The sequence below is a fragment of the Aquila chrysaetos genome, chromosome 25, assembly GCF_900496995.4.
Source record: "Aquila chrysaetos chrysaetos chromosome 25, bAquChr1.4, whole genome shotgun sequence".
In the NCBI taxonomy this organism is placed as follows: Eukaryota; Metazoa; Chordata; class Aves; order Accipitriformes; family Accipitridae; genus Aquila; species Aquila chrysaetos.
In genome coordinates this window covers 11,500,520-11,524,983 of record NC_044028.1, presented here as the reverse complement: position 1 = coordinate 11,524,983, position 24,464 = coordinate 11,500,520, and the positions used below count along the sequence as shown (strand labels likewise).

Below are 24,464 nucleotides of genomic sequence, written 5' to 3'. Positions count from 1 at the left end.
TATGTTAAGGCTATGCTGATCCTCATTCGTGAATTGGATCTGCCAGGTTTGCTGATCTTTTATACTGTAGTTTGCCAAACCTAGTTTGCTCTGGTAGTGATAGCAGTGGATACAACTTCAGATAGCAGTGGCAGCAGCAGTCTATGCTATCCAGCTGTATGTATCTAACCATAAATATGATAATGTTGTATTGCTGGACCACAGCTAGCTCTGCACTGGCTTCTGCAACACCTTTCTACAATGTGAAGCACAAAGATAATCTGATGCTCATAGGCACTCAGCTTGCATGCAGTCAGACTGAAAAAAGCTGAGGTTTGCTTTATATGGACATAGCTCCAGCTGTAAGGCCTCACCATTTTTTATATGGAGGGTGCATCAGGAACTGTTTCAATGCAAGAGGAAGCATGTACCTGTTTTAGTCCTGTGTACGATGTAAAAAAGCACTCCATGTCTTAATCAGAGGAAAACTGGTGAGAATGACAGAGATAGGAGCTGTCACTGGTATCAAGTCCACAAGACAGAGCAAGCAGTCTGCATACCACTTGCAATTATCTCACACAGGTCAAATCTAGTGAAATCTGTGACTGCAAGTTACTATGAGAATATTTCAACAGGATTCTTCAGATGTTAGAGTATTGATCTTGACATACTGACTGCCAGGATTCAGTCATACCTGTGATGTTGGACTATGCAAATGTCCTAGTTTTAATTTACTGGGATGGTAATTAAGATAAAATTATTTTTCTGTTAATTCCTTCAAGACTTGTCAGTAACTATATGAGAAGAGTATTCTTAAAGTTACTCACTCATGCTCACCAACTTCCAGGGTGCACTGATCTCAAACTCTATATAGGCTACAGGTATATGGGGAAAGTAAATCCACTTCTACATACACAGATTTCACACAGGGAAATACGCACTTAGGACTTCTCCCTTTGTAATCTGCTACTTAGCCTCAGACTGCTTAACACCATTGACTTTCCATCCTTGAAGCTGTGCAATATCTTCTTTCCCAAGAGTGTTGCAAGCCATAAAGGACAACTAATGATGCTTTTGAACTGCATTAACTATTGTGTGGATTTTCCACTTGGAAGCTTCTAGCATACACTTAATATCATGTAAAGTAGAAATAAGAATAATTAGCAATTAATAAATCATCTGCCAGGTTTTGAGCTTATATTTTCCTCTATGATCTGATCTTCTGACATATCCTGACTCCCTTCAGACTTTCCTATACAATTAATTTAGAAACTACAAACCAGGCATCATCCTGATAGACAACTTCTTTGATCCACAGGGAAGGGTATGTGCCATAGATTGTTCTATCCTTCTTTTCTCATTTTCCTGGCATTCCCAACCTTTGATAACTAGATCTCCCTACTTGATGATTACAGACTCTCAGAGCAGCATCTCAATACTTATTTGATTTATGGATCCAAATTTTGTGCTAACAATGCCCTGTAGCGGTTTATTGCACTCAGTAAATAACTCAAGATTTATTGTTCTTAAAAGAGAACAAGGCTAATGTAATTTTTTTTGTCTAGCTATCTGTTACTCCCTCTAGTAACTTTTAATCCATTTGCCCCTTTTGGTGTTATTGAGATCTCAAGGATGAGATGGTTCTACAGCTGTTAGGAAAACAAATGGCTGAATGGAGACAAAAGGCTGAAGTACAAACTCTGTAGTTGTTTGCTTGGTTTGTTCTGTTTGCTGATCAGTCAGTATATGTATACCAGAATGGATAACTCTGAAAAAGCCAGAGAATATTATTCTTTGTCCAGAGAAAATCAAGAAATGAAAGAGGAACCTGAGGTACTGCATATGGGTTATTGAGATGCAAAGGGGTTGGAGTGGAGAAGCACTATCTTTCCTCTTCCTGATGAATAGACATGAGAGGTGGTAAAGAGAAAAGGGGAACACTAGTGTTATTCCAGTGGACAATTCAGCAGAGTAAAGCACTAAGTTACAGAGCCAGATTTTCATGGACCACTTGTCTTCCTTTCTAAAAATGTTTGGGTGATTTTGACGCTTACAAAATCTGAAAATCTTTTCCTATGCATACAGCAGATAGGTGATTCACACTTTGCAGCATAACTCTAGCTCTGTGTCTCTGGTTCCAGAGACATCTTCATCTATGTCTCTGTATTTGTAGAAATGGTGGAAACAGTGTCACCTAGGAAATAAGGTGTAGCTTGCAAATAAATATTTCAAACCAGATTTTCACAAGTAAATGTTAATGGGTCTAAAATGCTAGATTATGACAATGCAAGATCATCATAATATAAAGTGTGTAATTTGTATGCACTTGAAAAGAATCCTGCAGCACTGGTGTTTTTTTCCTCTACTGTAATTGGTTTACTCTGAGACGAAATAAGCCTAATCTATTTGCATATAGTTATTTAGACCTCTCTATAAATGATCTATAAGGATCACAGTCAGAAAAAGAATTAGTGAGTTAGGTAATTCTTAGGTGGGTGCATTAAATTATTAATATAATGAACAAGTCAGAGAAAGAGCTACCCTAATAATATAAATTGTATTTTATATACTTATCCTCTATAATATATCTGCTAAAACGTGGGCATCTTCAAAGAAGCATAAATAATTTTACTTTTAATATTCTTCAAGATTCAGAAGTTTCTGGTAATTGTTACTGCTTTTGCTACAAACATTTTTATCCAGGCTTAGCCCCTGGCCTCTCTATCATCACAATCATACCTTTGCATCGTTAAACAATAGTATAGTGGGCTCCCAAGGCAAAATTTTGGTTTACTGACTTCGATGCAAGAACTTGCAGACACAAGATAAACCCCAGACACATACTAAAGAATAAGGAGATGGCTGTTAAAAGTTAATTTTGCTCTAAAAGTGAATTATAACTCTTAAAGAGATCTTTATTCTAGTTAAACATCTATGCAAAAACCTTCTGCAGATGTGCATGCTTTTCTTCTGATTTTCTATGGTTCCTTGAAGATCTTTGCTGGGGCCAATTATTTCCAAGAGAAACTATTCCTTTTCACAGACCTCTTTTCTTAAGTGGAGGTCCTTAAGAAAGGAGGAAAAGCAAGAACCAAAGAAAAATAAAGTGTAAAAATTATGGGAAAGAATTAATCAATCATAAACGTACATTATTTTGCTTAAAAATCCTTATAGGAGTTCAGTTAACTAAGTAAAGTGTTTAATGGCAATTTAACTACAGAGCTATGACTAGAAACTTGAAAGTCTTCTAATTGAAATGGTGGTCAGGTTTGTTTTTGACAAAGAATGTTTCTTCACAGTACCACTGGCTGTTCAGAAATTAACTTGGAACTTTAACAAGAATCTGGATTACTATAGGGGAAATGTAGTTCTCCAACCTTCCAGCTTTGGAAAAATTAGAAATAGTTTAATCCATTATTATAAATGCAAAACATATTCTTTAAACTAGAGTTACTCATTTGATGAGGCAGAGCAAAGCTTTTAGGAAAAAAATCGCATTCCTGATTCTTAGCCCAGACCCCAGTAGGAACTGCTAAGAGCGTGTTGCACAGCAACTCCTTCAGGCCCTTCAGATGTAGAAAAGAAAGAGCAAAAATATATAAATCACCATCAACTTCCTTAGTTTAACTGCTGGATGAGAATGATTCTGAAAGGACTACTTTTCCTTTTTGGAAGCTGTTTATAAAATACTGTCGGTAGGCCTCATTCTTTTTAACACAGGGATGCTCTAGAATTCATCTAATAATTTGCTTCTGAATAATATAAGCATATTGTTTTACCTAGGCCAAACACACCTGGCCAGACTAGCAGACCAGTTAGTCTGTTCTTGGCCAACTACCCCCTTGCAAACGTGCTGACTCGGATCCCTCCATATTTGGAAGGGCTTCAGTGAAACAAATCTCCACTGTGCTCAGTTCTCTACTCACGTAAGGTTCCAGAGAAATTTTAGACCATTTACATAAGTGAAAGCTGCCACCTGCAATTCTATTTTGTGCCAGGGTTCAGTGGTTGAGAATTCAGTATCCGCACAAGCCCTCCAAGAGGCCTGTTCTGCATACTGGGGGTGACAACAGTTGTTCAACTATAGCAGCTGTGCTGCCAAAGGGGAGGAGTGTGGAAGAAGAGCACGAAAGGTTCCCTTTCTCCTGTATGCCAAGGGCACAGACATTCTCCTCGTTTGCAGACTCCCAAAATTTCCTGAAATCAGAACAAAAATGGAAAGTACATCTAGCTGGAAACTACTTCTAGCCTCTTGGCTTCTCAAAACACTTCTCAGGAGGGTTTAATTTGGTAAATTATTTGGTAGTTTTCACTGCACTTCCCCTGAATAGCTTTCATTACTCTTGGCAATGAACATGCATTTTTCCTTCTCCAACACTGAATTCTCTAAGCTGTGTCATGTTTTTTTGCAAAGCCCTAAGATAAACTTCCTGCATATCCCTTTATCTCTCTCATTATTCAAGATTAATAACAAAAACATAATTCCCCTCAACAAGATATATATGAGGTCCTAAGTGAGTTGTAGTGCCCCTGGGTAAAATCCTTGAGCCATTAAAGATGGTGAATGCTTTACTATGATTTTTGACCAATCAGAATTTCATCTAATTGGCTTAAACTAGCCACTACTGTAAGCACTGTCAAAATCCTACTTTTGTTACAAGGCTCACAGACTGTGCCTACCCCCACCTCTGAATCGCATCCACTACCATTTTGTAATTTATGGCCGAAAGTAGTTAATCTTCAGTGCCCCGTTGATAAGAAGAAATGCTAGTAGACATTTGCCATACTTTTCTATGTTGTGGTATTTTTTTCATATGATGTCCACAATGGCTGACCACAGACTTTCTGAAATAAAAAGTAGCATCATCAAACAGTATTTGTAGTCATGGAGGACCAGCTTGTTACAGGCAGCAGAAGAGACAGCAATAGGAAGCACAAGGTTTAGTATGCGTGGAGAATATGTTAAGAAAAAACAATAAAGCACTTCAAGAGTGCTAGGGAATGATCATATTAGCCCTGGAAGAGCACCTATCTACATGGGAAAGGCTGGGGGGGTTTTCCTGGCTAGTGCTGTAGAGTGTAAAAGGCGACCTAACACAGTGAGAACAAAGTTTTCAGGGTAAAAACCAGATCTCTGTTTGAGGCAGTTTATTGTGGACATTTCCAGCTAAACAAATCGCTAACTCCAATAGTGTCCAAATTTTGTCATGCACACTCTCTTTTGTGTATGCTTGTGTGTGTGTATAAATAATTGTTTATCAAATGTGCATTTCCTTTAATTGGTAAGGAGTGGATGGTAAAAGAAAATTTGATTATTTTGGATTATGTTACAAATTCATTACAGATTCAGAAGTATAGTTATAGCCTTAAGCTTGGGTGCACAGACATGTTTCTTAAATGTACAAGTTAAAAACAAAAAAATATTACTGAAGGGTTCTGAAAAGCTATTTAAATGTGGTAACTAAAAATCAAAGATTTAATTTATTTGTATACCTAAGAAAACATTAAACCCCACATTGTAATCATCTGGAAATGATTATCAGTATAGTTTTTTATCATGGTTCCAGAGTTTTTTTCAACTTTTTTTCTATTACAAAAGTCAACAACAAAGCTATTTCATAAATATTAAACACACTCTGTTCCCTTCTTGACTTTATCTTATGATAATAAAACTGGAGTCAGAGCCAATGTGTACATTTCAAGGAAAGTTACGATGTAAAGCAGAGAATATAGAACAAAGGTACTGAAAATCATTTATGATTGAAACTGTAGATTGAAATTCGTGAAAATATCTCTCACTGAATAGCATATCACAATTGCCTCGTAATACTGGAATGTGCATTCATAAGCTTTTTAACGTATGCAGCCAACCTCTTCTACTTTATTTTCTAACCACTGTACTGATTCTGCTTGGCAAAGCTGGTACGACTGATTAAAAAATGAAGAGGGAAGTAATTTTACAGAATGTTAAATTTCTGATAAGAGCATTTTAACATCTAAAATATAGTACCAAAGTTTCATACAGCCAGAGTAATAAAAAATTTATGTGTTTAGCTGTGGATGTATCAGTTATATCAGCAATAGTCAATGCTTGCGCCTGAATGCATGGACAGAAACTGATGTATTAATGAATTTATGTTTTTATAATTTCTGTTACAAATCTACGATTTTTAAGACAAAATATGAGGGTAGGAGTTAATGGATTCAGTGAGATGATTAAGCTGTAAGTCAACAGTTAAAAACTATATTGTTTTGGCATGGAAAAGGCAAGTGTAGTTTGTCTGTTGGCAAACCAACAGTGAAAGCAAAAGGTACTTTTTCTTTGCCTTTCAACGAGGTGACTCATGCCATATTAAAAAAAAAAACAAAAAGGTATCTCAGTCTCTATCCTCTTCATTTTAAAGAGCTAAAACCTAGCAGAATACAATCATAAAAAAGGTTGTGTTGTTGGGGTTTTTTTTATTTTTCCAAGACTTGATTCCTATACCAGTTTTTGACATCAAGAATCCCAGTGACATGAAATATTGCAACAGGCATGAAGCATTGATGATTGATCTTGCTGACAGTTGTGGTTAACAGTGGGAATATTTTGCACTGGAAGTTATTCAACATTGAGAATACTATTATTCAGTGTGCCTGTCCAAAGATAAAATACAATTTTAGATATTAAATTGAGTAGTATTTAATAGGTATAGCACCTCATTAATAAAATGTAGTAAGTAAAACTTAGATTGCAAAATGCCAAAACAGTAGAGGATGCTTATTCTTCTAAGCATTGCCTTTGTTTTCAGATGAGTATTTGATGACAGGACATAGCAATTTCTAATAACAAACACCTTTGGAACTAAACCCTTATTAAATAATTATGCTGATAGTACAAAAGTAAAAGTGGAATTAAAGGGAAATGCATAACTGTTTTCCAAAGCCAAACCACATTTAGATACTGAACTTTTCATCTTGTATATGGTAAATACATCCCTGTACTATTGGACAACATTTCAAAGTATTTTAATCTGCACTCCCATGACAGCAAAATTAGTCTCATCCTTTATATGTGCTTTTCAAGTCTGCTGTTGTGTGACTCAAAGCTGCCTATATAATAGTCTAGTACAGCAATGCTCTCTTCTGTCATGACAATAATTTTTATTTTATTAAATAATTATTCAGCCTTTTAAACTACATTATAAAGTGTAAAAATATATTCTAAATAATTTTTATTACCATAATGTTAATTATTGCTGCTAAAGGATAATGTCAGTGATTAACTGTATTTCTCCCAAATACATTTTATGTTGATGAATATCTTTATTAAGATATGTCAAATTTATCTGAATTAAAAGCTGACTAGAAGTAAATGATAGGATGCAAGGCAGTAATCTAATCTAATTGTTCTCATTGTACAATAAATGAAGAAAGATAGAGTGAAAACTTCATTGTTCAGTCCTAATGGAAATGGTTATACGGAGCAGAACTTATGAAGACCTACCCAACATAGTTCAAAACATATCCCACTGACTAAAATTGCAGGTAGGATGCATAACATTCTCACAGAGTTTCCAATAAGATCGTATCTAACAAGAAATATTTTAGAATAAAGAAGGGACCCACTGAACATATGTAATGATGTTAAGTTCACAATTTTATTTGATTATAGACCCAGGATGCAATCCCCCAGTCTTTGTTGATGCAAAATTTTGTGTTTACTGTTTTGCTTGCTATAAGCCAACAGGATCATTCCAAAGTCATGGAATTAATTGTATGGTAGGAGCATTGCTAGAGTTCTGACATACTATACTTCATGAAGACTGCTGTAGTTAAAAAGCTATTGTGTATGACATATATTAACATTTTCAAAATCATCCTGTTTTCTAAAAAAAATTAACTGATGAAATGTACACCAGTCAATGACAAATGAGATACTTCATTTGTTTTACTTTTTCTCTTTCCTAAACAAACTCAGCAGCTCTCATTCTCAGGTTGTAATTAACTTCCTTGGAAATACTTATTGGTATTTCAAGAAGTTTCATAGCATCTTCTCATAAATCAGCATCATGCATCTGAATTAAAATCTGAATGTAAATTAGAGACATTTTTTATATTAATGATTGTGAGTCTAAACACACATTCATAACTGATTAAACATTACTGTCTTACAGTGACTGACTGAGTTGCAAGAGAAATGCATCTCCAGACTCTTAAGTTTATATGGAAGATTTTGTTTCCAGCATGGAAGCTTTGGAGCTCTGGAATGCATTGCTATAGCTGTAAGAATATTAACAAAAATTCTATCACCAATTTGTTAATGCTTTGAAGTTCTACTGGTAGCATAATTTCAGTTGAAGTCAGTATCTAGAAATTAATTTCAAGTAGTTTAAAAAGTGGTCTCAAGGCAGCTGTGACAAAGAAGCTTGCAGCTTTTAACCTCAAACAGAAATTATATTTTTAAAATGCAGTATTTCTTTTCACATGGCTGGTGATGGTAGTGTGGCCTTTTTCTTGGATGATTAGTTTTGTAAAGTGTATAATTTAAATGTGGAATTTGTCCTCTTTGTTGTGTATTACAACCAAAATGTAGTAAGTAGCCCTCCACCAGGGTTAACTTAAGTCTACTAGCTTTTAGCTCAGGAATTTAATCTAAATTATCAGATTTTTTTTTTTTAATAATTTTAAGGTGCTTCCTGGATAGATCATAGAAACTCCAGTAAAATGAGTTTTTGCATACTGGCAGTGAAGACTAAGACTTTAAATGGAAACAAATTCCCAATACTTACTGACTACAGTCCCTGCCCTCTGTCATAACACTGTAGTTTCTGGTGAACTAAGTACATCCTCCAATTAAGCTAGCCATTTTATTCTCCTTCATTCTTCACTGTTTCGGAGTACTCCATCAGCAGTACTTCTTCACTTCTCCTTCTGTCACTGTGCTAAAACTATCTTTTTCTTGGCTGAAAACTTATTAGTGTTGTCCATCTTTTCACTCATAAAACATGGCTGGAACCCTGTCCTTCTAAGTAAGAGGTGAACAGCCAATTAAAGTTTATGAAGAACATAGTCCAATTCCTCTGGGCTAGACCCATGCATATAGCCAGGCCTAAAAAAAGCATTTTACTGTAATCAAACAACCTAGATACCAATGAGGCCAAACATACAGTTATTTGCTCAGTCCTTTGGATTTTGCACCCCTCTGTCTGAACAAGGGTTTTGCTAGAGTTTCAAGGCTCCTGCCACCAGGAGCATATTGTTACAGTAATATCTACACATTCTTAATGACTACTTCTTCAATATTATGCAATTCATTGTCCAACAGTTACTGTGTAAGTAAATTAGTTATCATGTTTTATACACTTCAAGAGCTCTGCATTTCAAAAAATAGTACTTCTCTTTACTAAATTTTCTTAATATTCCTGTATGCTTATTGCCAATGAGCAACAGTAGGAATTATATTTAGGCAATGCAACACAATGAATCATCTGATATAAGCATGTTTATGGATGTTAAACGTAAAAATAATTAGTTTGCCAAAGACCACTGTATTCAACAACAACAAAAAGCATATTCACTAGGGATGAAAGAGACTGCAAAAAATTCTTGCAAATTCTAACTGTATTTTCAGAGTGTCAAACTAGTGACAGTTTCTCTCACTAGAAAACAGAGGCTGAGCTTCTATTTGCAGAAATGGGGGAAAGCACAGGAATACGCAATACAGAATGTTTCTTCTAATACACGAGAACTTCAAAAAATACCCTACTATTTAAATGCTTACTGTCTCAACATAGAAACAAAGAAATAACAAAAGTTAACTTATCATAAGGCACCAGTTAAAGAAATGTCTTAGCTTTGTTTTCAGCATTAGCATTTGTAGTCAGTAAGTATCCAGGACAACTGACAATCAAATGCAGCCGCAAACACATTATTCCCTTGCATATATTTAAGAACAGAAAAAGTCATTTTAATCACATGTGCTGCAAATCCTTGGCCAGTATTAAAATTGGCCGTTTGATACAGTGCAACACTTCCGTCTTTGAGTGGTGTATTTACAAATCACTTTTTTTTTTTTAATGTTAAAATGAAGAAATAATCCATACATGTCAAACTAACTAAAAGCTAGCATTTTTCATCTTAAAACCTCCATAATGTGGAATTGGCTTCCCTTTAAAGTCACCTTTATCTTGGGAGTCTGCATAAATGCTTTAAATAAACTAGTGCAAGGCTAGCTATTATTGAGGAGAGAGTAACAGAGCTTTCACTGATCATTAGGAAAAGTGACTGTGGATTGCACTAACTTAAGTATTTGTTTCACTCTGCTATCATAGATTATGAATTAGAAATAATAGCAGTAATCACGTTTCAGAAATGAGGATGTAGCTGCAAAGCCTCCTAACTCCCACTGCACCAGTGTTATAATCCCAACAAGTTAAATAAATTGTTCACTTCTAACAGAATAAGTAGAAAGAAAAAAAAAAAGAAGAAAAAAGAAAATCTTGAATGCTGCTGCTTTCTTAAGATTCATGAAAGTCAGAGATGAACAAAAGAACTCAAATTCTGCAGGAAGGTTTGCTTTTGGTTTTATGTTTTTAACATAACCTTTAAATATCCTCTTTTTTATTTTATTTTATTGAACATTTCATGTTAGAAAACTTGAATGCTATGATTCTTGGTAGATAGCTGCTGCTTGTTTACAAAGCACCACTACATTCTAATGTGTATGAATGAAGGGAAATAACGGAAAAGTAATCTTAAGTAAAGCACAGTACTGGAAGAAAATTTTGACAACAACCACTAAGAACAAAATAGCTTTTACTAAAAAGCATCTAGGTTGTCTGGATTCACATGGGCAAAGAAAAAACCTATGTTTATCCAGAACCTCCAATATGTCTGTTCTTTTCTGAGTATCAGAAAAGAAGGGACGAGAAACTGAGTAAACTGCAAGATGCTGAAAAGAGATCTCTACTTTTGGCCTTCTGTTGGACTGCTAGTTTTGGCAAATAGCTGTGCTAGCTGCAGGCGACTTAGAAATTCTTTGTCCTTTGGTAACAAACAGACCAGAAACAAAAACACACTCATTTTCAGTGTCAGAGATCATGTGAAGTTTGTCATTTTGACAGAGCTTCCCTTAATAAAACACTTTCAGAACGGGTTGGCAGCATCAGCAAAATGTTTTCAAGAGGGCAGAAATAGCAAATGAACATTCAACTTAGAACATTTTTAATAATGTTTGGCCTTCAATAGTTCCTCTTCAGTATTCTGAAAGGCACAGTATGGAAGGGGTACATCATGGCTAAGAAATTCCTCCTGCTCTCTTCATATCTACAGACCAATATGAGAAGTACATCAGTCTCAAATTTTTAAGTCTCATTTTGGGATGGCTAGTAGATAGAAAGTGGTAACTTAGAAAAGAAAACTTAAAAAATACATATCAGTGTCTGATGCTATAATTTTGTACTATTTCATTTCCTCTGTATAAGTAAAGATCTAGAAGAGAATTTCTACGAAAGCTGTAATTCACCCTGGTTTATTTGCTTGTAAAAATACCAAAAAAAGCCAGTCACTTTTCCAGCAGTAGTAGTAGGTAATGCTGCACTGCCAAAGTTTCTGCAAGTAATATCCACTCTTGTAGAGTTTCAGAACTCCACTATAAAATTTCAAATTGCTAAGATGCTGGACTTGGAAAATATGTCTTAATCATTTTTCTTTATAAAGATTTTTTTCTACACCGTAAACGCACATGCTCTCAACAGACTTTAATCATTTGTGACATTCTGGCTAATTCTAGTGGGTCATTTAGTCGTGTGTTAGATGAGTTTATGAGGGAATACAATGGCAACAAATACAGAATAATGATCTACTTGCTATGAAGCAAATGTATGTAGTATCGGTTATAGAATGCCTTGAGTAATTTCACTACTTGAAGGTCTGCATTGAACAATCTAAAATGATTGACTTAATCCATAAAGTTGATTAGACTGAAACAGCTACCATCTTAGTTGCTTGCTTCTGAGGTTTCCATCTGTAGCAGGAATGCCTGAGCTGCATGTGAAGCAGTCTTGGGACTGCCCCTATTCATTACCCAATGGATTAAGATAGCTCCAAAGTAGCAGTAGTGCTTCTATGTTGTAAATTGCAGTGGTGCAAAAGCTGTTTCACATATAATTCCTCCATCTGTGCCAGAGGGTCAAATTCTGAGACAGAGGTGGTACAGAGCCATCATAAGCCAAGATCCTAAGGTACTATTAAATGTATCTTTCTTTTTCGTCCTTGATGCAGTAACTATGTGGCTCTGAGTTGCATTTATATGCAAGAGTTTATAGAAGTGAGGCTTAAATCTGAATTCAAAGCCAAGAAACAATGAGTTTAAAGACCTGCTGTGTTATGTCATATATTGCAGTATACAAAGAGTTTTAAGCAAAATATCTCAGTGTGATGATTACAAAAACCTAGATACAATCAATGCAGTAAGAATCTCTTTACTTTCTGGTTCCTTCATTAACTGGGATTCTGAATAAACATTTCACATACAAGAGAAAATAAGGATTGTACCCTAACTGCATTACCATTTGGCATCTTCCTTCTTGAAAACATGGTCACAGGAAGGATCAGAGATCAGCAAAGAGCTAATACACAGAGCAAAGAGAGATATAGTGCATATTCCCATCCTCCTTAAACCTTCAGCAGTTCACCACCTCAGCTCCAGGGGGCTAGAGCACCTTTGATTGAGACAGAAGCATAAGTTCCCCTGCAGAAGTGGTGTGTTTTTATACAATTAGGGACGTAATGCTGCAGTACGTATGTACTTCCCCCTCTGCAGTATAGAACTGCACAGGACTGGGTGGAAGTACTTTGCTGGAGAGCAGTGCAGACAGATTAGGTGTCACACTTCACTATATGTGGTAACTTTATTAGAGGTCACAGCTTTAATTCTCTCCTGTTACTCTGTAACGATGCACATACATAAGAAATTGCAGTCAGCCTCTACCACAAAACAAGCATCAGGAGTGCATGCAGCATATGAATCTGCTCTTTCTCCCATTGTTTTTATACCCTCCCCCCAAAAAGAAAGCAGTAAAATCTCACAGTAACTGCACAGTGCAGTCCAAATAAAATTCATTCTTTGTCCAAATATAAGCAAATTTTCTGCTTTCTATAGTTACAGAAAGATAAGGAAAAGACTAATGCATATACTTTAAATGTTTCAAAATCCAAATACCAGTAAAAGTGTATTTGCAGTAAAACACACATCTACATTGATCTACCACACAGCATAAAGCCACCCACTGCCTAAAAATCTAAACCTTCCTGAATGATACCCCTTTCTTTTATAAATATATTGAACTTGAATTTGTAAATATATTATCTATAATTTGTATGCATGTATATATATTCACATATGTATATATATTTAAGATATGGATAAATATAAAATACATAAATATGTATCCAAATTAAAATCGAAGTGGAACTGTTCATCACAAAAGGAAAATCAACATGAGAAAGATCTGTACTGTGGTCTAATACAAGACCGAGAAATAAGTTCCTAGGACTTCAGAACCACTTGAAATGTCACCATATTTCCTCTGAAGCTCCAAGGTGCATGTTTTCCTTGCCTTCAATAACATAAACACGTAATAGCAGATACAGAATAAAAATATTATTTCAAACTTAAAATAATAATCTTCCTCTCGCCTTTCCCTTAGAGAGAAAAAAAAAGAGAGAAAGTAAAAACCACATACAACTTGATGCTCGCCAGGAAAGTATTTAACTGTTTTACTAGTGGAGATGATATAACAGCCTAATCAGACCACTTTCTTATTGGATGTTACAGCCCTATGAAACATCTTGTTAAATCTTGCTGTAAGCTTAACTACTTGTATTTTGGTATAACAAAACATTGAATAAGGCATAGCTTGATGAGCTGAGCAAAAACACCAGGTAGAATGAGACAAAGATACAAAACCAATATTAATCAACCAGGACAACTAATTAAAAATAAATATAATAACTAAAGTTTCTATTCAAAATGGCTTTCTCTTAGTGTTGCACTATTTGCACTAGGAAAGCCTAAATATTTCTACTTCTGAAATAAAGAATAGTTCTAATTTGCAAGAACCCATGTACTGTTGATCCTCATTTGACATCCAGCAATATTTGTTTCATAATGCTCATTTTAGTGCCAGCATTCCAGGTATTGATAAAGTTATAATGCAACTTACGTAAATTATTTGGAGGAGGTCTCGTCTCCATATTTTCATAATGCTGCACATGTACTACAATGTTTAGATCTCTTTCCATATGATCTGTTGTGCAAGGACCTTGAGGTCGCATAACATCAGCAAGAGCCCTGAAAACCAAACAAAATCAGAATGAACCTGCAAAATCTGTAAGGCATTACCAATATATTCCAGGGTTTTTTTAGTTTGAGATGCAGTCTGTTATAATGTCTGCTGGAGAAACCTGCTCCATTCACAGCAAAATTAGGGAATCAGATTCATTGTCAGACTTCGCACCTAAGGCTCTTTTTAGGTTGTCTTAGACAGTGTGCTAGCAGCAATAGACAGAAACACATTAAGTTCTTTAGCTGTCTTGGCTTTGTAGGAACATAATTTAAGCTTGTTGAGACTTGTAGAGTTCTGCCATTGCATGTGCTCAGTAACATTGCCATCTTGGTTAAGCTGAGCACCTCAGCACCTAGCCCCTGTCTATAGCTTCACAAACTAGTTATCTCCACACCTAGATTACCAGCAGGGCCTGTCAAAGTAAATTCTCACACATGCATTTGCAGACTACCACACAACACAGTGGTCTTGGCCATTTTCATTCAAAAATGCCACCAAAGTTGAAAGGTCACATGATTTTAATGTAGAAATCCAGTAGACATAGCACTCTTCATGATCAGGGATTAAGCTTTTCCCATCCAGAAGGGGAGATCAAAAATGTCTTTTCTAACTTCTATGAGTGTCCTAGTCATTAAGATGGAGCAAAGCTTGCACAGGAACACTCCTTGCTGCTTTGAAGCCAGGTCAGAAACAGGATGAAAGCTTTATGCTAGCAAAGAGGGAGCAAGCAAAAGGATTCCTAACAGTTAGGCCAGGCCCAACCTGATGCTGGTTATGGACTTTTTCTGCACAACTGCAGGCAGTAACTATATCTGAAAGAGAGACAGATTCATCCTGCTCTGGTGTATTTTCTGAGGACAGGTTTCACTGCCAAGCATCCTGCTGAGTGTAAGTCCATTCTTAGGCATACAGATAAGCACACACACCTGTATCAGCCCTCTGGATCCAGAGTTAGTGACTAAGTTTTAAGCTCTGAAACTCTCAGTATGGCAACATCTAACTCTGTCTGTGATTCCGGGCTGTGGATTTTTACCATTGACTTCTGTAGGAGCAGGATTAGCCCTTAGGTATATGCCATAGAGCTACCTGCTGAATTACTGTGCCGTACAAAATAACTGGCCCACCTGCAGAAACTGTTGCCTTAGGCAAAGGAAAGCTATGGTATGTGTTACCAGTGTCTTCAGCATTCAATGAAAGTCTTTTCTATTCAGGTCAATGCCTTACTGACCATTATTTGCCTCCTTTTAGTTTTACTAGTTTTAACTTTTAGACCCCTTGAGCTATTTTTTTAAGGGAATGGATGCATTTTCTGGGCACTGCGCCCAGTTTAGTTTAATTTTCTGCAAAATTATATACAGTGTCCCAGATAGTGCATCAAGAAAGACTAGTTTATAAACTAATAAATACATAAAAATAAGCACATTCACTGGTGAGAGCCATGGCAAGTGCTATCTAGCTCCTCCACTGTACTTCTGTGTCATGATGATTTCTTGATCAAGAAGCACTGTACTTTTAAATATTAAAAAGTAACTTCATTTAAGTTACAGGCAGAGAGGAATCCTGAGCTGGATCTTGCTTTCAGATTGCAGGAATGTTGCTTTGGTACACAGCTGAATGATACTGATGTTTCATTGTGTTTATGGCTAGCATTATGTTATTAAAGTATTAGTTACAGTTGTGATCAACATGTTACAGAATACTCTGTTGATACTGTAAAAGGTCAGAAGACGGTAACCAAATGACTAATGGTATCAGAGCAATGCTCCCATTTGAAGCAATGCTTATACAGCAGAAATAGCAGAGATGGCCTACATAGCAGAACAATAAAAATTCAATAGAAGAGATCTCATAAAGGTGTGTAGAAAATGATGCAAAAGGGAAGCATTATATTGCAAAACGTAGTTTAAAATAAGTGGGGACCAAAACCATTAGTATCTAGTCAATTTATGCAAATACATCTCTATACGAAGAAAATTATTGACATGAATATTAATTCTAATTCCAGAGGCAGCTGGACACATTTCTGGGAAGGGAAGAAAAGCAAGTGAAAGTTCCTAACTTCAGTGTGGGAGTTAAAACTGTGAGATCTCGTAATACACGGATTAGCATTTCCCAACTTCGTGAGAGCGGGTTTCCAGAAATGCTTTCCTCATTGCCCTTAATCTGATGGTAAATATTGTTCACTGTAGACTTTAAGTAACACCCCATATGATAGCAGATTAACTACTGCCTGTCTGTAAAAATGCCAGCTAAGTTTTCTACCATTTTAGGGTGGCTTTTTTCAAAGAGGTTTTAAGAAATTAGCTGTCCAACTCCCACTATATTAAGAAAAAAGGAACCAGTCACCATCAAGTTCTATTTTTAACAACACAGCACCTATGTTTATACTGTGTTAGCCAAAGTTGTACAATCTTCTCAGGGCAGAATAGCTCATATAACAAAGAGCTTGTCCTTATCTTCCACTGATGTCAGGGAGAGTTAAAAATGTGTAGCAGCTTGTACCACTGAAGTACAAAGGAACTGCTGTACCTGCATTTTGTTCTTTTAGGGATTTGCCCATATAATGAAATGGATAAAGGGAGGTTTGTGCCCCAGTATATGACAAAATCCTTGAATAGACATTTGCTTTGAAAAATTCCACATAGGCCAACAGACTGTTATAATACCTTCATGCATTTGTCTCACCTGAATATTATCATATATAGATTTTGTTCGTTATCTGAAGAAATCGTTAGAATGGGTTCCACTGAAAAATTATATATACATAGAGGGTCTTTATCTACACCTTTGCTATACTGAATGATTTTTTTAAGGAAATGCAAAATACAAGATACCCTTCTAATCAAGTAGCGATATCATTAGGTCCTGTATTTTGATACTGATTGCAGTATTACAAAGTGGAGAAATGTTACCTGCATAGGAGTTCATGGCCCAGAACTATCCAAGTATCACAAAACTTCTGCATTTCTCCTGCCATAAGATTTTTCTCCTTGGGTATGTAATACTATTTTCGGGTGTTATAAAGCATGTGGAGCCAGGCATTTCCCTTATGGGTACAAGCTTGAAGAAGCTGAAACACAGGTTATTTCATGAAAGGTCACTTGTCATATTTTGCCTCCAAAACTGGGTCAAAACCCATAAGGGAAATAATTTCACACATAGGATTCAGGATTTTGGCAAGTCAGACTATTTTTGGCCCCAGCTACATGCCTTTTGAATGATCAACAAAAGACTTAACTCATGAGATCAGCACATTGTGAAGGAAGAAAGAAGAGCTCAAATGGTTCACAGTAGTTGGAAGGCTGCTAACATACTGTCAGAAGCACTGCTTCAAAAAAACAGGAGCTATCGTGTACGAGCATGATTGTAAATATTGTCCTTTCAGTTCTTGGTTTGTTTGCACATTCTCCACAAGGATTAGGGAAGAAGACAAAGGTGTGGCTTTATTTACAGAAAAATCTCCTCCATGAAACAGATGTAAAGCTTTTCCCTTTTCTACTCATTTTTGAGAGAGGATTCTCCGCTTTAATTGATGGAGCCTGGAAGTCCCATTGATGTAGTCTTAAGCAGCAAGAACATGCTGCCCTCCTATGCCTAACAGAGCTTCCAGGTCTGCTTCAGGAGGCAGATAAATTGTGTGTCCTTTTAGGCATAATACTGCCACATTCATTCCCTTTGCCATATCTGATAACATACACTATCTTATTCCCTTATTCTCTTAGAAAGCAGGAGGGTAAAGGAAGAGTTACTCTGTTTGGCTAGTACTATTACTGCTAAGTTCTTGGACACTGTAGCTGAAGGGAACCTTTATCTCCTTTTAATGTCAAGTGACAAATTGAAAAATAAGGAGAATGATATAAACAAAACATTATCATATGATGTCTAAAGCGAAATATGCCATGTAGAGTTAATACTGTACTCCCCTCTCCATTTTCATCTTCCAGATTTACAGTTCCATGCCAACAGTAAGAGTGTTTTACTGAAAAGCACTGATCTAACAAGAAAGAAAATGTCAACAGTGCCACACTTAGCCTTTTTTCTCAAAACAAAAGGAACTAACAAGCTCTCTAAAAAAGGACAAATTTTGACTCTCTTTTCCTAAAAGGACTTGCCCAATAGAGATTTTTTCCTATGAGTTGTTTTCACTAAATAAATACATTGCACTGATGCTTTTTCATTGTCAAATATTTCAGGAAAATTCAGTGAAATTAATGGAGTGTTCTTGGTTTGTTTTGGTATAGCAGTAAACAAAATGGAACGAAAGGCAAGTGTATAGAAACTACGCTCACCAAGCCTGTGAAGTTTCCTTTATTAACATTGTACCACTCTTGCACACACCAGTGTCTGACTTCAACAGCAGATCCACTGACTGCAAGATGAAATAATGCAAGGAATTAATAAGTGTGGCACAGTTTTGCTTCCTATTTATAAGTCAATGTTCTAATTCCCATGTGTCAGGTCTCTGATCATATTTTTAGTATATCAAAAATGGAAATATATAATTTACACTAGTTGTATTCTGTTCACTTTTTTTAAAAAAATCAGCCCTCATAAAAAAAGATCAGTTTACATTATGCATTGTCTTTTTTGACAAGTGCCATCCCTTCCATAGGTGAATTTCTTCATAGGAATGAAGAGAATTCAAGTGTTTCATGTAGCCATTGGCTAGGGAAGGGAAAGGAGACAATCTTAGCTAAGGAAATAGATGACAAATCAGCCTCTGTGTGTTTCTTGCTGCCAGCCAAAATGGAGTAACACTTAGTACTTTTGGTTTGGCCTACCTAACACTCTCAGTGCATTATACTTTTGCTTATTGATAAGGTTCAGTACAGAAAAAAACGAAGTGTTCTTTTTGGTTTTGTTTTTTTGATATTGTAGTGATGAGTGTTATAGAAGAAGGTGAATATGAATATAGGCTATGTATTATTTTAATTGTTGGTACTATTAACTGTTTAAACAGATAAATTATTTATTTCTTAAGCATTGCAGCCTTTTTTTCAGAACATTAGTACTGTAAAATGAGCTAGGATGGAATATTTTAGTTAAACACACATTTGAGGACAAAGGGGTTACTTCAATTCTTCACTCGAACAGATTTTTAGATTGCCAAAGGGATTAACAAATCTAATTCCTTTTCAAATTAATGGTAAACCCACCCCACAGCTGTAATAGGAGTATGAGAACTTTTTTTTTAAAAAAAAAAGCTATAGCGCTGCTTTTGCAGAACATGACTAGCTATTATGTGTACTGAGTGGGTGACTGTTTTTCCATGTGATCATGACTTTCCAAGTTTCTGTATAATCCTGACTTGAACATTTTCATGGCAAGAAAAGCACAAGATCTCAGACACTGTTAAGTAATCAGGGTAACAGACGACCTTTTCTAAGAACCACTTCAGAAACCTAATCTTTATGCATACATGACTGAAGGATTTCAGAATGATTTCCCAATCCCCTATAATTCTATTTCCATAAACTAAGACAGAATATCCTTTCAGAATACTTCACACCTGTACTTTAGATAGCAAATATTTCTACTAGTAGAAATAGGACCTATTTAAGCCATATATAAGCAGGGATGGCTACAACTTCACTCTGTCCTGGTTTTTGTAACTGTTACGAGCCCTGCCTTTTTGCCTGCAAGACATTACAGAAAAGAGGCTGAAGCAAGGGAGAGCTTTTTCCAAACAAGCTCTGTAGTTTAAGAGTAAGATTTAAAAAAAGAAATTGGAATCCATGTATTCTTTTTCTCAATTTAGTAGTAGAGGATATTCAAAATGCCTAAAGAATTGCTCAACAAAAAAACATCTTTGCAGAAGTATCACTGACACACAATGTTGACTAAAATTTCTGCAATGTCCTTTGTTACTCGGTAGTAAAAGCATATCCATATCAGCCAGTTTATAAATAGCAAATAATTGCTAGTGAACTGGTGATGCATTTGCAGGGGTATTTTTATGGCTTGCTCTGTTCATCTCAGGATAAGCAGTTAATCAAAAAGTCATGCAGAAACTTCAGTAAAAAATAAGGCTCCAGGTGTTGAGTTGATCTCTTGGACTATCTTTCAAAGGATGACTCTTCATCTAAGCTTTGAAGATTGTGAACTACACCATTACCAGTCAGGGCAAGAGGAAGCTTTCTGCCACACTGCACGTCCAGTAGAAAGTATCCTTTCAATTGCATTTCTTTGCTAAAGTTGCCCAATATGCTGGAATCTATTTAGACTCTTTAATGGCGCTGTTTGCCTTTTTTAATGCCTTTCTCCCATCTGCTTTACTTTCATGTGCCTGGGATTAGCATAAAGAATCAGACTGACTGCAAACTTGACAAACGTGTTATGCCTTGATTTTGAACTGCTGTGACAATCTGGGTTTGGAATATGTTGTTAAAGCCATTGAGCTCTGTCCTGAGCTGCCCACCTGCCTATCCACCACTAGGCAGCCAGTATCTGGAGTAGACGGTACACAGCACGCCTAAACTCTAGGTGGGAGAGGTTCCCTTTGATATAACTCAGCCATTACACTGTGGATACAGATTATAACACACACATATATGGATGAGACAAGACTTTCACATTCCATTTTTTACGTCTCAACAGTAACTGAAAAAAATGTTAAGAAATTCTACAATATCTTTTCCTTTTTGTGTCTCCCTCTTCCCTTCCACCCTGGCTCATTTTCACAGCTTAGAAATTTTACAAATAGCTCACACACTTGCAAGGGTTGGGGGTGTAGGGAAGGTCCTGCCAAAACCATTTTGCAGCTGGAGAGGGAGGGTGAGATGACATTTGTTTACATCCTTCTGTTGAGAAGTAAAAACATTTTCCAAGCTTTGAAACAGTTGGAAGAGGGAACCCATCAGGCTTTCTGTAATTCAGTGTTGCTGGTTTCAGGATTTTTTGGCTTTCCTATTCATGCACAGTATATCTGGGAACACTTGCTGGATCTTGTTGGGGAGAGGGTCAAACACTGCAGATAAAAATGGACTACTGTCTGTGCAAACTCCACAGTTATTTCTAGTCTTCCTCAATATGCATGTACTTTGACAACCTGGGCTTGGGGAACCACAGGAGCTCTGCTCGCCGAAGTTGGTCTCTCTCAGTCGCCTTGCAGGGGAATGCAGCCTGCCTGGCAGGAGTTGTTTGTTTAGCAGGAACGCATGGGCTCCTCTCTCCTCTTTAGGGGCAGGGGGAGAGGTAGGGGGGAAGGGGACCCTGCTGCCTGGCACTCAGTCTTACCTGGACATGTGCTCCCGCTGGGGTCTGTGCGCCTTCTCCAGCCCTAGTTTGGTGAATATCCCCACCAGCACCATGACTGCCACAACCCCACAGATGATGTAGACAATGAGGTTGGTTTTATCCCTGGTGGGGTCATGCAGAGGGTCGTCTATGCGGGAAGGAGGCTTCCCAGTGTTCATCCACAACGGCGTCTCGTAGTTTGTGCAGGTGCTTTGATCCAGTCTTGTCTTCTTGAACTTGCAGCAAAACCTGAAGCCACAAGTGCCGCAGCAGAAGATGAACTCCCCCGAGCTGCAGTTAAAGGGGGGGTCCCACTGCCCCATCACGTCAAAGTAGCCCCTGCAGAAGTCCGGGGTGGGAGGTGGCTCAGAGGGGTCTAGCTGTTCCCCAAGGCTGGAGTGGTTTCCTCCTGAGAGCACAACGAAGCTCCCCAGCTGCTGGCCAGCTTTCTCCTGAGCCCGACACACCAGTGTGAGAAGGTCCGCCACCAAGTAGCCGAAGAGCAGCCGAATAAAGCCCTCCATTCTGCCTCCCAGCCCCGGCTCAACGATGCTGCTGCTGCTGCTGCTGCTGCTGCTGCCGCCGCCGCCGCCGCTCGAGCTGCTGGATGCTGCGCTGCGCCAGGAGCTGAACATAAAGGGGCTCCGTCAGGGGCCGGGAGTCCTCTCAGCCCGCGCTCGCCTTCAGCACCACGGACAGCCCCACGCGGGCCGGGCCGGGCCGAGCCGGGCCGGGCGGGGGCCGCCGCCCCCCGGGCAGCGTCCGCAGCCCGTCGCCGCTCCGCTCCGCTCCGGAGGAGCGAGCGCGCAGCACTTGTGGAGTGGAGTGCGCGGGAGAGGGAGCGCGCGGGAGGAGGAGGAGGAGGAGTACCGAGGGGTGGAGGTGGCGGCGGGAGTGCGGGGCACCGCGCTGCGCGGCGGGCTGGGGAGACGGGGCTGCCGAGAGGGGCGTGGAGGGGGCCACGAGGCGGGAGGGCTGAGGCGAGGGCGCTGCAGGGGCGGGAAGGAGGAGAGAGGGCGAGCGAGGAGCCTCCCCGCGCCGCCTGGCGCCGGCGTGCAGGCGCCGGGGGCACCCACCTTCCGCTCCCCCGCGGAGCCCGGCGCGGTCTCTCGCACAACTCCCTCAGCCGGCCACGGCGCCCGCCGAGCCCCGCCCGGAGCCGGGCGAGCCCGCGGGAGGCGACGGCTGCCAGGGCAGAGCGCGGGCGGCCGGACGGACTCGCCGCGGCATCCAGCCGGCGGGGAAGGGCTGCCGCCAACGGGGAAATCCGCCTTGGCGGGCAGCGTGCGGATGAGAGCGAGGGCGAGGCAGCCCGGCGAGCCCAGCCCGTCCTCCGAGGCGCCCGCGGGCGGCTGCCCGCCGGCCTGCCCCCCCCCCCGAGCACCCCTCTGCGAAGCCCCCCCCCCCCCCAGCCCCTCTGAAGGGCCGGCGGCCTCTCCCTCCTGAGCAGCCCCTCTGTGGGGCTTTTCCCCCTCCCGTCAGGCCCGCCGCGGAGCCGGCCCCCACCTCAGCCCCCTCAGCCCCGCCGCGGGGCCGGCCCCGCTCCCCGCCATCCCTTACATAAGAGACTTCCCGCCCAGGCGGGCGCTCCCCACAGGTGCGTCTCCAAAAGCGCGGGAGCGCCTCCTCGTCCCCTCCCCTCCGCGCGCGCCGCGCTGAGGGGGGCAACGGCCAGCGCGCACCGGCCTGGGTGCCCGGGCAGGGCGGGGGAGACGGAGCGAGGGCGCCGGGCGGCCTCAACCCCACACAGCCGCGCCGCGGGCTCCAGGCCGAGATGGGCCCCTCGGGGGAGCCGGTGGCAGCCCCGAGGGAGGAAAGCAGGGCGCCACTCTCCCGATAAGTAGAGCGCTCCTCCCGGTGACTGCTCTCCTCACAGGCTAGCGCTCCCCGGAGATTCGCTTACCTGCGAGGCAAAGGCAGGTCCTCCCGGCGGAGCGGTGTCCATGGGGCCGTACCTCCGCTAAACCATGGGCGTGAGCGGGCGCTGCCCTCGCCCCGGCGCGCTGTGCCCAGGTACGGCGTTACTGGTGCTGCACGCTTCAGAGCGGGGCCGCGTTTATGTCTGCTAAACATGAGCTGCCCCTGCACATCGTTTATTTAAAAATCTTGTTATAATGTCAGTCAGGCTGGCTCCAGAGGACACAGTGAGGCAGCGGGTTGTTTGCGAGACACAGAATTAAAATAACTTCCCCCAAACAGAGAACTGACTCTGGGAAAGACTTTTTAGCGATTCACTCCCCATCCCCGTTATTTAACCCTCTTATCTCCGTCGTCTGGTTTGGCAGTAACCCGCGCAAGTAGCGATAATATTATCCCGAATACTATGCTGCCACCAAATGTAGGAAATAAGCCCATTATGGCGTGGTTTAACAGTGTGGGCTGGTGCTTAAAGCAGCTTCCCTTTTCCTCGGGGGCACGTCTGCGATAGCCTCGCCGCGGCCTTGCGGGCTACTGTTGTCTCTGGGGAAGCGGGGCTGGCGTGCTGGGGCTCTGCAATGGCGTTCCTCTCCCACCTGCTCTTGCGCGGGGGCTGTATTGCTGCCGCACTTCGGGAACTTCGGCCAACTCCGTGTGAAGTTGTTAAGCGGTAAATAAACAGAAAGGTGAGGCAGAGGACAAAGCAGACGTTTGGAATCGGAGAGGGCTGTAGTTAGCTAATTGCGATCCTTTGCCTTCTCTTAAAAATAGACTCTAAGTACAGTGATGATTCCACTGAACAGTTTGACAGTAAGCCTTGCGTCTTTGTCCAGGAGGTAGGTTAGAAAGCCCCTTTATTTCTCAGCAGAGAAAAACAATCAGTCCCAGCCAAACCCAGCCTTTTTGGTTTTTAATATTTAATTCTTAAAACCTTCACCTCATCAACATCCCCTTTCAAGTCTCCTCTGAAATCATATCATTCCTCCCTTGTGTATACTTCTC

The 24,464-nt window shown here is 39.8% G+C and overlaps 1 protein-coding gene across 4 annotated transcripts in view; it reads right to left on the bottom strand.

Annotated features, from left to right (window-relative positions):
• Positions 1-23,587, bottom strand: part of SHISA9 (shisa family member 9) — a 198,012-nt gene extending 174,425 nt beyond the window's left edge. Inside the window, exons 1-3 of one of the 4 annotated variants that reach the window (XM_041120351.1) lie at positions 23,449-23,587; positions 21,546-22,172; positions 14,187-14,314 (exon numbers count right to left, since the gene is read on the bottom strand). In XM_041120351.1, coding sequence (XP_040976285.1) covers positions 14,187-14,314; positions 21,546-22,069 — 652 coding nt within the window. In that variant the 5' untranslated portion in view covers positions 22,070-22,172; positions 23,449-23,587. Of the gene's footprint in view, positions 1-14,186; positions 14,315-21,545; positions 22,324-22,621; positions 22,725-23,105; positions 23,144-23,448 lie in introns of those variants that run through there. The other 3 variants (XM_041120350.1, XM_030002401.2, XM_030002400.2) reach the window with 3 other exon arrangements.
• Positions 23,588-24,464: the final 877 nt, after the last annotated feature.